General features: G+C 45.9%; 1 protein-coding gene and 1 non-coding gene across 7 annotated transcripts in view; one reads left to right on the forward strand and one right to left on the reverse strand.

The window, feature by feature from the left end:
- Positions 1 to 1,661, forward strand: part of LYRM4 (LYR motif containing 4) — a 168,800-nt gene extending 167,139 nt beyond the window's left edge. For 3 of the 6 annotated variants that reach the window (XR_006217512.1, XR_006217515.1, XR_006217514.1), the window contains one exon: positions 1,213 to 1,296. Coding sequence is in view for 2 of the 6 variants with exons in the window: in XM_007073138.3 (XP_007073200.1) it covers positions 1,213 to 1,281 (69 nt within the window). In the remaining 4 variants the exon portion in view is untranslated. Of the gene's footprint in view, positions 1 to 1,212 lie in introns of all 6 variants that reach the window. The other 3 variants (XM_042985815.1, XM_007073138.3, XM_042985818.1) reach the window with 1 other exon arrangement.
- Positions 1,662 to 4,948: 3,287 nt separating this feature from the next.
- Positions 4,949 to 5,082, reverse strand: LOC122238946. Its single transcript, XR_006218083.1, has one exon. It is a non-coding gene; the product is annotated as a small nucleolar RNA SNORA70 (small nucleolar RNA).
- Between the last annotated feature and the right edge of the window lie 8,637 nt (positions 5,083 to 13,719).

Consider the following 13,719-nt stretch of genomic DNA (forward strand, 5'->3'; position numbering starts at 1 on the left):
AACAAATGAATAAACCAACAAAAAGCATAATCAGACCTATAAATACAGAGAACAAACAGATGGTTGCTGGTCGGGGAGGGGATGGGAAGAATGTGTGAAGGACAGTGTGAGATACGGGCTTCCCATTACAGAGTGAATAAGTCATGGGCATAAGAGGCACAGCATAGGAAATATAATTAGTGTTGCATGGTAACAGATGGTAGCTACACTTGTGGTGGGCACAGCATAAGATATAGAGAAGTTGAATCACTATGTTGCACACTTGAAACTGCAAGATTGTGTGTCAACTGTACTCAAAAAAATAAAATAAAATAGAATATTAAAGCAAGATGAAAAAAACCACATGAGGGTCTAGCTTCTGACCCCTGACTGCTGTAGGTGTCTGCTATAGCCATTGAGAGTTTCCCTCATTTTCTCAGAGAGCAAAGACCCCAAATTACCCATAGATAGTGGCCAATCACTCTAAAATCCCTTCTGCACCAATTCTCCGTTTTCTAAGAAAGTATCACTTAGGAAATGCTTTTGGAGAAAACTCGTGAAAACCCTTTGTTCCAAAGGAAGGACTAGTTATCTGCTGTGGCCCCCAGTTACGGCTGCAGCATCTACCTGGGACAGTGGGAACACCTGGGCATTAACAGAAACACTCACTTTAAGAGGACACTTAGAAAGGGCAGGAAAGACAAGAGGTGAAAGAACACAGACCATGGTCCTCAGCCCCGTCTGGGACAGGCGGTCATATTGCTGGCAGTGCTCTTAACGCAACGCCTATTCTAGCCCAACAAAGACAAGACACATTTCTGTGTTATGCTGAAAGCCTTTCCTTATGGAAGAACTGGTTCTAAAGGAAGGGGGTCCTGTTCAGTGAGGAGCTGCTGTGCACACATCTGGGTGGCTCTCCCTCTGGCCACCAGCCAGGGAACCTGGTGGATGGTCTCAGCCAGCTCAGGACAGCCTGAGAAACAGAGACCATGGCTGCTGGTGCCATTTCTAAAGTGAGAACGAATGACTGGATCTCCGACTTGTTCTCACAGTGAGGGACGTGGGAATCAAAGGACGCAGGGAATTAGCGAAGGCCAACCTAGTGACTACAGTTTGCCCCGCGATGCAGTTTCCCACAAGCAACAGCCCTTTGGTGGCAGACGTTGGCATTTAAAAGGTTAGAAATGCTCTTTCTGACTTTTCGCAACTAACGGAGTCTTTCTTTGCTTTCAGGTCCACATTGGCCAACTGTATTCGACCGACAAGCTTATTATTGAAAATCAAGAGAAACCCAGGACCTAGGGAGCCAGGACCAGCCACCACTGGCAGCTGTGGACCCCACCTTCAGCATCCATTTTGTGCTTGGGATGCGGGCTCCCAACAGACCACAAGTGGCCTCTTTCTTACATCAGCTTAAAATAGCCTCTTGCTCTGCCCGCCCTGTAAGGAGCTGATAAACTGAGTCTGGTTTCCATTCTTCTTTAGTCTTTAGTGAAAAAGGATGGCTGTCTCCTTGGTTCAAGTGTTCAAATGAAGAGCTGGAGTTCGCTCCCAATACTGCTGTATATTATTGTGTCTCCTCTGCCCACCCCTTTTTGTATCTCATCCCTGCTTGTATAGAGCACCTCCACACTATGTTTCTTGGTTGACAATAAACAGAATTGTCTGCCTAAGTCACCTGACACCAGATACACTCCTCTCGATGAATGCATTTTTTCCTGCCAAGGCAGGTCCTGCAGAGGGCAGTGGGGACCCAGAGGGAGGGTCCCAACCTGAGCTGAGCCCTCCCTTAGTGAAGGTCGAAGTGTCAGCACCCAAGATTTGGGGGGGCAGCAGAGAGTAGGACAGGGTCAAAGGGGTGGAGGGTGCATCCTGCGGTTTTTACCTGGGCCTGATGCAACAGCAAAGGTGGCCCACAGGTGGCCCCACACGTGCAAACAAGACACCATCAGCCCCACCTGCGAACTTGTTTCAAATGCAGAATCTCCAGCCCCATCCCAAATCTTCCAAATCAGAATCTTCAATCTAGCACATCTGGATTCCTCCAGCGCACAGGGAGGCTGAGGAAGGGCCACTCGCAGCACCGCTCCTGAAAGCTGGCTTCCAGAAGCATCCAGAAAATTTCTCGGCATCTCCCTCCCCCTCGGATTCTTAGTGAGAGGTGAGGCACGATCATTTATATCTGCATTTTTAAAGATCCCCTAGTGTTTTTAACATTTCTTAGCCAGTTTGGGGAAACTCTGCCTTTTGAGTATGTTGCAGGTAATGGAGATATTTGTGTGCATTTATCCCTGGAAACACATCAGTTCAAAACATAAAAGGAAGGTATTAAGTAACTTTCTTGATTTCCGGGGATTTTATGGGGGACCCAGATACTATCCAAATGATTTTTCACCTTTGTAAACAACACGAAGTGAATTCATTACTTAGGTGTTTCGGTTTGGAACAGACTCATATAAATATTTACGGATCACAGAATCGCTGTGACAGTGTCACTGACCCTGCCACTGACCCACTGCCCCGTCACTTTAATTCTTACAGTCATGTGAGTCAAACAGGAACAGTCTAGATCCACATCCTCTTGCATGGGAAAAGATCATGTCTGCCCTTCTCACCCACAGATTGCAGATTTTGTGGTAACGGTGGATTCAAAATAGATTAACAGTATGCTCGTTCTGATGGGCAGTACATCTTGTGACTTCAGAAAGCTTTTGCCCATGGATAGTCTTGTACACCTGCACCTTGGTGGGTCTGGGATCTGTCACCGGCCCAGCAGTGTTAGGGCTGCAGCATGGAGCAGAGGGTGAATGTAGGTGATGTGGGTAATGTCCTTTCCCCTTTCAGCTGACTGTCCTCGAGCAGAGTCCCCCAGCCCTGGGATGTGCAGCTCTGGATCAGTTTTTCCACTCTGCATCAGTAGAAAATATAGTCATTCAGCAACAATTGCACCCAACAATGGGGGTAGCTAATGGATGTCACCTCTGATTTATACTTAATTAATTAAAGCAGCTGCTACTTGGAATCCTAAGTCTAGAGTTGAACCTCTCCTCTAGAAGTGTCAAGTTACCAGTAGGGTATCAGCTCCATAGGAGACTTCCCCCCCAGATTTTAGTCACAGACACAGTGGACCAAGCAAACTTAACTTTGTTCTACAGGCCTTAACAGCAGGTCCCTTTTGTGTTAATTAAAGCTCATGAATGCCTTTGAACATGCCAAGCCTTAAAAATAGGGCTAATTTTTATAACTCAGATAATACTAACTATGCATTAGGAATATATGGAAAGACTTGAAAGAATTGTGTCACACACAATCCACAGACGGGTCTTGAACCTGTACTTCAGGCAGAGCTTTACACTAGTCAGTCCCCAAATCAGAGGACCCAGGGTTGACTCTAGAGCTTTGACTAAAGGGACATGACCATGGTTGTGATCTCTGAAAGAGTTCAGCGTTCCACGTGTTTGACTGGGTCCCACATCACACTCAGCCTCACGGACATCTAGTGTGCTCAGCTGTTCTGAAGGAGGAATTCAGGCTGGGGTCTGGAGATCACTTTCCAGTGTCTGCATTTAGCAAATGGGAAATGCCACTATGAGTTAACTTCTCCTGAGGTGAAACTTGGCCAAACACGGCTATTTTCTAGACCTTCAGAGAGAACACTTGGCTGGTCTGGCTATCATATTTTAATATCCAGGAAACCTCGTATGACCTAGTGCATGGCTATGTTGTTCTGATGGCTGTTATTCTCTGGACTGTGAAACTAAAAGGAGATCATGGATTTGACGTAGCTGACTTCACCTTCTACTCTGCCCTGCCACCAACAGCAGTTACCTTTTTAACTCCCTTCATTCATATCCTCACCCACCATGTCCAGCCCCAAATACAACCAGTAGTGCAATCCGGCATTCAGGAGCAAAGGGAACAGGCTGGGGTAAGTCTACAGAGAAGATAAAGTGTCACAGTTGGCTGGCGGTAGAGCCTACCTGGTCCGACCCTCAAATCTGCAGGTGTGAAAAACAAGATCTCGATCATCCCGGCTCATTGGCAGACCTTTTCCACCCACTCCTTTTGCTGATCTTTTCGTTCATTCAGCACTGCCTGCGAGCCAGCGGTGCAGGTGCCAGGGGGAGACCAGTGAACTAGACACGGCCCCTGACCTCACAGAGCTTGCAGTCCAGGGGGCAAATTGAATGAGAAAGGACCAGTCTGAGGAATGTTACAAAGAGTGACATAGAGGTACTCTAGGAGCTGATGGGGTGTATCTGGAAAGCCCTCCCTGAGGTCAGGGGGATTTAAATTTAAGATTAAATGAGGAGTTGGCTGGACAAAGGACGTGGAGAGGAGCTCTCTAGGCAGGAGGAACAGCATATGCAAAGCCCTGAATCAAGGCAGGAAAGTGCTATGCAAGGAACCAAAGGAAGCCCAGGATGGCTGACAGGCAAAGATGAGTCAAAAGGCAGGAACCGCTCTGCTGAAGGCCGTGGGAGCCTTGGCCTGAGGCTCTAAGAAGCTACTGAAGTTTTTCAGGAGGATGATATTTGTATTTGTGTTTTTGGACAGGAAGTAGGATTTATTGGTGGGCATGGAAAGGGATGGGCGGTGCCAAGGTTCTCTTGAGTGCAGAGCCCACCATTTGTCCAAGGGGCCATAATTAGGGATGTGTTTGATGATCCCTGTCTGGGATGAGCCACTTTTCAGCCACCATTTCTTCAAATTCATCCACATTAAACTTAGTAAAGCCCCACTTCTTGGAAATGTGGATCTTCTGGCAGCCAGGGAACTTGAACCTGGCCTTACATAGGGCCTCAATCATGTGCTTCTTGTTCTGCAACCTGCTATGCATGGACATGATGACTCGGCCAACGATGGCCCTGGCCTTTGTGCCCTGGGCCTTTCCAAAGGTACCCTGCATACCTGTCTGGAGCCTGGATTGGAGATAGCATGAGGTCAGACATCAATGTCCACTGGAAAGGGCTGTCCCCAAGGCCCCTTAGGGCAACCCATACAATCAACAGGCTTCATACACTACCAAGGAGGCTACTGCGTGTGGCCATTGCATACTGGACCCCTGTGGGGAAAGAGCATAGTCGGCTTAATTGGCTGCAGATGATGTTTGTATTTCTAAAAGGTAACATTGTTATAAGAGGACTAGACTGGGAGAGATGCAATGAGACCAACTTTTTTGGGGGGTGGGGAAAGGGTTAGATTGAACAGTAATCCAGGAAAGAGATACGGTGACAGTTGCAAAGTAGAGTCAACATCACTCTGAAAAGAACTTGCTTCGGCTCAGCTGCTCTCCCAAGGAGGTGGGAGACACGTGGAGCAGAGACGCCCAGCTGAGCCTCCCAGCCAGGTCTCGCTTAGATCAGAGGGTCAGCTGCAGCCAACCCTCAGGTATGTGATACATAAATTATTGTTTAAGGCACTGCGTCTTGGGTAGTTATGGAGCAATGACAAACTACTACAGAGAGCTAGCTAGTATAATAGTTTATCACTTTAACAGGGCCACATAGCAAATCAGAAGGTAGGTAGACAAACTTGGTAAAAACTGTGCATCTCCCATGTAGAGTCATTTCCACAAGTACCTACAGAGTATAGGTGTCATGTCTCCCAACTACTGGACCCCATCAGTGTGTACATTAAGAACAGAACAAGACCAAAAAAAGAAAATAGAGTCAACAGGACTTGGTAATTGAATGTGAAGTGGAGACAGGGTGTCAGGGGAGTCCAGGAGGGCTCCCAGGTTTGGGGCCTGAGTGACTGAACAGATGTTGGACACCTGCTAAGACAAGACAGGAGTGGGCACTATCTAAAGCTTTCTCCTCCTGCCAGGTTCAAACAACTTCAAGTTCAAACAAAAAGCTAGCAACTACAAATGTATCTTTTACTTCCAAAGGTTGAAAATATTATTTCGGGGTTTTTTTTTCAAACAAAACAAAATCCACTGGAAGAAAACAATTTAAAAGACCCTAATGAAGAGATTTTATCCATAGCTCTCTGTAGAATAAATATACTCCTTCCACAAGGAAAGCCTATAGATAAATATTATCACTGGGGACAGGAGGAGTAGGGAGAAATGTTTCTATATTTTGCAAAGGGTGATATAAGATCAAAAGAAAAAAAGGCTCAGGAAAGTTGGTCTACATATTCTAAGAATATGGTACTTAAAAAGGCAATTAGGGGCAACTGGGTGGCTCAGTTGGTTGAGCGTCCGACTTCGGCTCAGGGCATGATCTCACAGTCTGTGAGTTTGAGCCCTGCATCAGGCTCTGTGCTGACAGCTCAGAGCCTGGAGCCTGCTTTGGATTCTCTGTCTCCTTCTCTCTCTGCCCCTCCCCCACTTGTGCTCTGTCTCTCTCTATCAAAAATAAATAAATGTAAAAAAAAAACTTTTTAAATAAATAAAAAGTATGCAACTAAAGTGCACAGCAAAATATCAGCAAGTATACAGAAAGAACACAAATACATTTCATAACAGAATAAGGTGCTTTTGTTTGTTAAGTACTTCATACAAACTGTTAGTAGCTTTCTAGATTAAAGGATATCACAGTTACTGAGGCCAGACTATAAATATAGCAGCAGCTGAAGAAATGATAAGCACTCAAAACACAGGAGAAAGCATTTCCTACACCAAGAATGATGTTCTCTGAGTTGGCCACCCTTCTTCCGGACCTACCCACAGTCACAAACAAGAAGTTCTTTGGTAAACATACAGAACCCAGATGACCAATTCTCGACTGAAGACAACCATATGGACTAAAGAACATTTTCACAATTCAACCCGTTAAACTGTGCCGTTGGCTTCAGTGGTCCAGTGTGTGATTCACATGCCACGAGAGGCGGCCGCAGTTTCTAGATCGTTGGAACAGACACGTCTGGGGAGGTCATGCAGGTGAGGGTGGGGAAGCCCATGCAGATGTTTGTTATGAACCAAAGAAACAGCCCACAGGAACATGTGCTCTGCACATCCAGGTCAGCAGATGCCTCAACAATAATCTAGTATTTGCTAATTGTCACAAAAGGATCTAGAAAAAAGCTGGAACTTGGTAGAGAAAGCAATGATTTGTGTATGCTGCAGCAGGTTTTTCCTGTGACAGTTTGCCCATTGCCTGGATGGACAGTGGCTCACCTCGCCTCTGAGAACAAATAAAATTGTTGCTTTTCAATCTTTCTGCAGCCCTTCTTTGTACTTCAGAGAACTATTCATGAAAATTGCTTCTCATATTGAGATCCCATTTGAGGAGTGAGGTAGATACTCTGGCTCTTGCTCAAGGGCAAAGTTTTAAGTCCAAAGACCCAGAAGGAGAACTCGCAGAAATGAATCTGACTGTGCTCTTTACCTCGGGGGACCACAGACACCACAATGGTGACAGCAATCTTGCCGTCTTGAAATTTGACCACACAATTGTTGACACCAATAAAGCTGGAAATTGCACTTGTTGGTGTCTTTCTGAACTGATTGGTCTCAGACTCAACACACCTGTGCTGACCATTGTGGCCATGTCGATCATTAAACATTCTGGCTGCTTCTCCCAGAGAAGTTGAGTTTCTGGGGATCAGGAGGCCCAGCAGGAAGACAGCTTCCTACTCCAGTGATAACTGTTCTTAGAATGTTCAATGGTACTAAACCCTTTTTTTTCACCATCCCCAAAGTTACTTTATTTACTTTGTCTGAGAGTATCACTTAAATGGCTGTCAATTAAATATTGCTAAAACATTCTGATAGAACTTCCCATCAGTTACCAAGTGACTTCATGTGACTTCATCTGTCTTGAACACGGAGACAGTTTAATAACAATATAATTGGTTTGGTTTTTAAATTTTTTTTTTAACGTTTTTATTTATTTTTGAGACAGAGAGAGACAGAGCATGAACGGGGGAGGGTCAGAGAGAGGGAGACACAGAATCTGAAACAGGCTCCAGGCTCTGAGCTGTCAGCACACAGCCCGACGCGGGGCTCGAACTCACTGACCGCGAGATCATGACCTGAGCTGAAGTCGGCCACTCAACCGACTGAGCCACCCAGGCGCCCCTAATTGGTTTGGTTTTTAAAGGAATATTTAACTTAGGTACATCTATGTGAAATACACAGCACACATGGGATATAGGATCAAGGAATACAATGTTAATGCCACGTGTCTTGTCAAGATTTGCCATGTTTACTCTCCCACTCATGCTTCAAACATGTAACATATTTAGGACTAATTTGCCAAATTTTAGCATGTATTTTAACTTTAAAAGCACATCTTGGGGCGCCTGGGTGGTTCGATGGGTTGAGCATCCAACTCTTGATTTCAGCTCAGGTCATAATCCCAGAATCATGGTATTGAGTCCTGCACTGGGTTCTGCACTGAGCATGGAGCCTGCCTAAGATTCTTTCTCTCTCACTGCTCCTCTCCTTAGCTTGCATTCTGTCTCTCTAATCTAAAAATACTTTAAAATTTAAAAAAAAGTTGTTAATGTTTATTTATTTTTGAGAGAGAGAGAGAGACAGAGCATGAGCAGGAGAGGGGCAGACACACACACTCACACACACACACACACACACACACACACAATCCAAAGTAGGGTCCAGGCTCTGAGGTGTCAACACAGAGCCTGACTCGGGGCTTGAACTCACCAACTGCAAGATCATTACCTGAACTGAAGTTGGATGCTGAACCAACTGAACCACCCAGATGACCCTTTTAAAAATGTTTTTCAATTAAAAAAATTTTTTTTTAATAAAAGCACATCTTTGTGGGACTCTGTAAATAGAAGCTTGTTCAAAGGGGGGAAATGATATATCAGTAACTCAGATTGTAAAAAAATAAAACAATTCTTTAAAAAAAAAAATTGGAAGACAGGGGCACCTGGATGGCTCAGTCAGTTAAGCATCTGACTTCAGCTCAGGTCATGATCTCATGGTTCGTGAGTTCGAGCCCCTCATTAAGCTCTCTATGGTCAGCACAGAGCCTGCTTCAGATTCTCTGTTCCCCCCTCTCTCTCTCTACCTCTCCCCAGTATGCACTTTCTCTCTTTCACAAAAATAAACAAACAAACAAACAAAAAAGCATTGGAAGACAGGAATACTGAGTGATAGGAGGAATGAGGATGGTGGAAACAAACCAGCCACGGGGGCCAGACAGTCTGAGCGCCAAGGATGCCACCTGTACAAAGGGCTGTGCCTCCAACTGGGCCGCTAACTGACTTTGCAATGTTGCCTAAGTCCCCTCAACTTGGGCCTTGGCTCCTTCTGGGCAATGTGGGATAGTCAGATCCCAGGACCCCTAACAACATTTTTAGCTGTAAAAGCTTGCAATTCCAGTTAAATTTAAAGGAAGGAAATAAACCATCCTAGAGACCCTCTGAATGTTCACTTTTGAAATAATTAGCAGGATATCTTCAGGACTAGTCCTCCAAGGTGGATGGAGGTTTGGTGCTATTTGGTGGGCCATAGTTTTTAGCCCAGTCTGTGGCCCATGAGAATGTGAATTTGGGGTTAAACTGGGCAGTGAAGCCAGTTGGGCTCTCTGCAAAGGCACGGAGAAGTCCTGGAGGCAGTCCTGGCCCCTCAGAATCCAACCCGGCCTCCAGTCCAGTGTCTGACCAAACAAGTGGGTTTCCAGTTTTTTTTCTGAAATGAAAACTTTCTTGAGGATGCCCAGATGGCTCAGAGCCTACTTTAATACATACATACATACATACATACATACATACATACCTTTTCTCCCTGGCTTCTGGCTTTTGAGATTGCTAAAGGAAAATTGGACACAGCTGAAAAAGAAAGAGCCCATCCTTCTCTTGCTTACCCAGCAATAACTTTTGCTTTGCATGTTTTCCCAACAAGCATGTGGTTAAAAACCAAAACTCTGAATATACTCAAGCAAGAATGAGCGCTTTGGGGTAGAGGCAGGTTGTGGGCCAACATGAGCCAGGGGTTCCTGCCCCTGAGAATTGTTTGAGGACCCCCGCTAAACACATGTAGAACAACTAGAAAATGACGGAATGCTGAGACTGGCTATGAGAGCAAGAGAACAGCATGGACCAGAGGGAACTCCAGGGTCCCAGGGCTTGAATAAGCCTCAGAGTGGGAGTGCAGTGTCAGGACAGGGAAGAGGTGGGGCATTCTCATGGGAGCACTGCACGAGGCAGGCACACTGAGTCCACACTGGATAAGGGAGCAAATCTTGGTTCCTTACGGGCTTAGGAATGAGAAAGGCAGGCCCACAAGGTTGCCCCAACCTGTAGACCAACCAGAAAGCTCCTCATTCTTCCCTCTTCCAGCTCTGCCTCTTCCTGGCAGTGAGATCCCAGGTAAGTAGCTTCTCTAAACTTGATTCCCTGTCTATGAAATGGGTCTAACTGCCTACCTACCTTACAGGGTAGGGTTACTGTAAGGATTGTAAATGCATCCTGCACATAAAATTCTTCTACCATATTTGATCTAGAATAAGCAAGCAATAACTGTAAGGTGCTTTATCATTCATTTAGAAACTATATCAGACACATTAGGAGATGCAGAAATGAACCAGATGTGGATTCTTCCCTTTACTATCCTTAACGACAGCAAATTTAGCACTGTACTCAAGACAGGTAAATAGCTTTACAAAGTCTAAGATGATAAGTTACCTGAGAGGGTCCAGGTAAAGTAGGGCTACAAGCGAGGAGGGAGGTAAGATACAAAAAGAGGGAGAGATTATTTCTGCCTGAACTGTAAATTCTAGGCTAAGGAGTCTGAGTTTTATTTGTTGGGAAAGGAGGCCCTTAAGCAGGAGAATGGTGGTAAACAGCAGATTAACTTCATAGTGACAGTGACACAGAGGATGCCCCTGAGGGGAGACAGCCAGGAAATTGTTGCAGTAACTTAGATGCAAGCATTTCTAAAGTCGGGCTGGGGTTGGCAGTGGTGTGGATTGGATGTAGAGGCAAGAACGAATCCAGAAGGTATTTGCAAATGACAGATTTGGTGAGAGACTGGATATGTAAAATAAAGAACGGGAGTGATGCAGAGATAACTTGAATGCTTGCTCCTAAAAAACTGGTAAGGCAGGGTTGCCTCTCACTGAAATAAAATACAGGGCAACGATACATCTCCCTGAAGGCAAACACACGTCCATATACATATACCTCACTGCGCTGCTGTATGTCCACAGTTCACATTGCTGGGTGTTTTATTCGCAGTAGAGACACTTCAGGCTATCTTCCCGTCTCCTGAGACCCCAACAGGAGTCAGGAGCTCTTGACAACCATTTTGCATCATAATCTTACCCCACCAGGAGTGAGAGTTCTATTTCTTTCTGGGCTATTTGCTGGAGCTCACGAGGAACAGGCTTGGGAGGCACACCTTCCATCTGTCATGCAGACAGAAGATGTCTATCTTCTATCTAGTCTGCAGGAAAGACGAATGGAACAGGAAGGAGCAGAGCTGAAGCAGAGAGAGTCCCTCCTGAGTCTGGTAGCTCCAGACCCCGCAGAGGCCTGGCTGACTTTGGATTCCACATGGTAGCCCCGTATCCATCAAACCAACTCCCCTGTTTGCTCAAGCTGGCTTGAGTTAGTTTCTGTAACCTGCAGTTTGGAACCTTGACTAACACTGTGTTCTACTGACATATGGGGCCATGTTGAGGACTACACGAAGTTTACATTTTTCAACAGATAACGTCCCCAATGAAAAGGAGACCTAGTCCCCATTACAGTCCCCCAGAAGAAGTAGGAAGAAGAGGGATGTTGACCTCTTGTCCCAATATTAAGAGGTCTAAATGTCTTACACTGCAACCATAGTAAGGAAGGAACCCAAGAAAAAACTCCTTTCTTTCCTATGGATGAACTCCAGACATGTTTTCTTCTCTGTATTTATTGAAACCATATATGGGTAAGAGCAACGGATCTCGGCCACACTGTCCTGGATTCAAATCCAAGCTCAGGCTCTTACTCACTGGCACATTGCTCAACCTCTCTGAGACTCAGTTTCTTTAGCTATAAAATGGGAGCAATATGTCTCTCACAGAGTCATGTTGGAGTCGCTAAGGGGGCCTGGTGGGCACCTGTCTTCCCAGCCCAAGTTTTGTACACTTACGAAATACGAAAAATGAAGGTTGGTGGAAACAGAATGACTTTATCGTTGGTGCAGGCTACAGTGAACAACACCGCTAAGTGTGTGAGTCAAAATCAGTCCATACTCCCAAGGAGACCCTTCACGCCAGGGAAGTGTGAGTCTACTGAGTTGTGGCACCACCCAGGTTGTGGCCTCCCCTGGTGTGAGAGGAGACTCACCCTCAGAAGCTGGGACAGGAGCTCAAAATGTGAACCAATGGCTGCAGCCTACCCAGCAAGTCCCTGTGGGCAGCAGGGAGGAGCAGGGCAAGAGCCCATCGGTGAGGGAGAAAACCCTCTCAGTGGCCAGGAGTGGAGAAATGGTGTTTCCCCACCTCAGCCCCCCACTGATAGTTGTCAGGATTGAGTGAAATAATCCTGGCAAGTGGCATCCCATCCCATGGGTATCTAACCCAATCAAAATCAGCTGTTATCTTCAGCAAGAAGAGACATAACTAACTGACAAGTTAGGACACCACTGACAACTTCCACCCACAGCTGCTTTCGATGGATGCATGTGTCGGGGAGATGTGGGATGGGTTGTGTACATCTGTGACTCTCTCATGTGTTCTGCTCACCCTGCTTCAGACAGGACGTGAAGATCTCTGTGTGCCGGCCAGGACTTCAATATGTATGGTTTCTAGGTGTTACTGCTACAAGCAATGCGGCTATAAACTCTTGTACATGCTCTTGGTGCCCATGTGTATACACTTTAGTACCTCTGTGGAATTTCTAGCCGGGGAGGTATGTATGTGTTCAGCTCTAGCAGATGCTGCCAAACAGGTTTACAATGTGACACTCCCATTTCTGGGATGTCTAGACATATATGAGTGTGAGAACAGGGGGAATGGAAAGGGGCTGAGAAGCAGCTCTCTGCTGTGGGAGGCAACAGCCTTCGTCCAAAGCCCCCCACACTCTGCCATGAGGAAGGCTGGCCTAAGGGGAACAGAGGCAGAGACACAAGGTCTACCAGCCACCCCACTACCAGAGATTCTCACACTACCAACACTGGGGATTCTGAGGGCCAGATTTTTTGAGAAAAACATTTTCTCATGTGTGTGGAGCTGGCTGGGATTTGTAAAAGAAAGGCCGATGGGAGTGTGAGTGCACAGATGTGCCAGTCCACATAATGGCCCAAGTATCCTGAATCCAAGCTCCCTGAAAGTCGCGTCCCCTGTATGTCTTCATCCCCACGTATCCCAATGCCATGACTGTGCCCCCACCTGGGAAGAGCTCCATTGACCCGTGCTGAAAGAATGAATAGATTTCTGATGAGCTGACTGAGGGAAGGGTCCACCACAGACGGTATAAAAAGAATTAGACATGGGGCACCTGGCTGGCTCAGTGGGCAGAGCATGTGACTCTTTTTTATAGATTTTTTTAAAGTTATTTATTTATTTACTTACTTATTTATTTATTTATTTATTTATTTTGAGAGAGAGAACAGGGGAGACAGCGAGAATCCCAAGCAGGCTCCAAACTGTCAGCACAGAGCCTGATGCGGGGCTTAAATTCACAAACAGTGAGATCGTGACCTGAGCTGAAGTCAGAAGCTTAACCAACTAAGCCACCCAGGCGCCCTACAGCATGCAATCTCAGGGTTGTGAGTTTCAGCCCCACATGGGGCATGGAATCCACTTTAAAAAAGAAAAAAAGAATTAGACAGAG

This window comes from Panthera tigris, chromosome B2, assembly GCF_018350195.1.
Source record: "Panthera tigris isolate Pti1 chromosome B2, P.tigris_Pti1_mat1.1, whole genome shotgun sequence".
Taxonomy (NCBI): domain Eukaryota; kingdom Metazoa; phylum Chordata; class Mammalia; order Carnivora; family Felidae; genus Panthera; species Panthera tigris.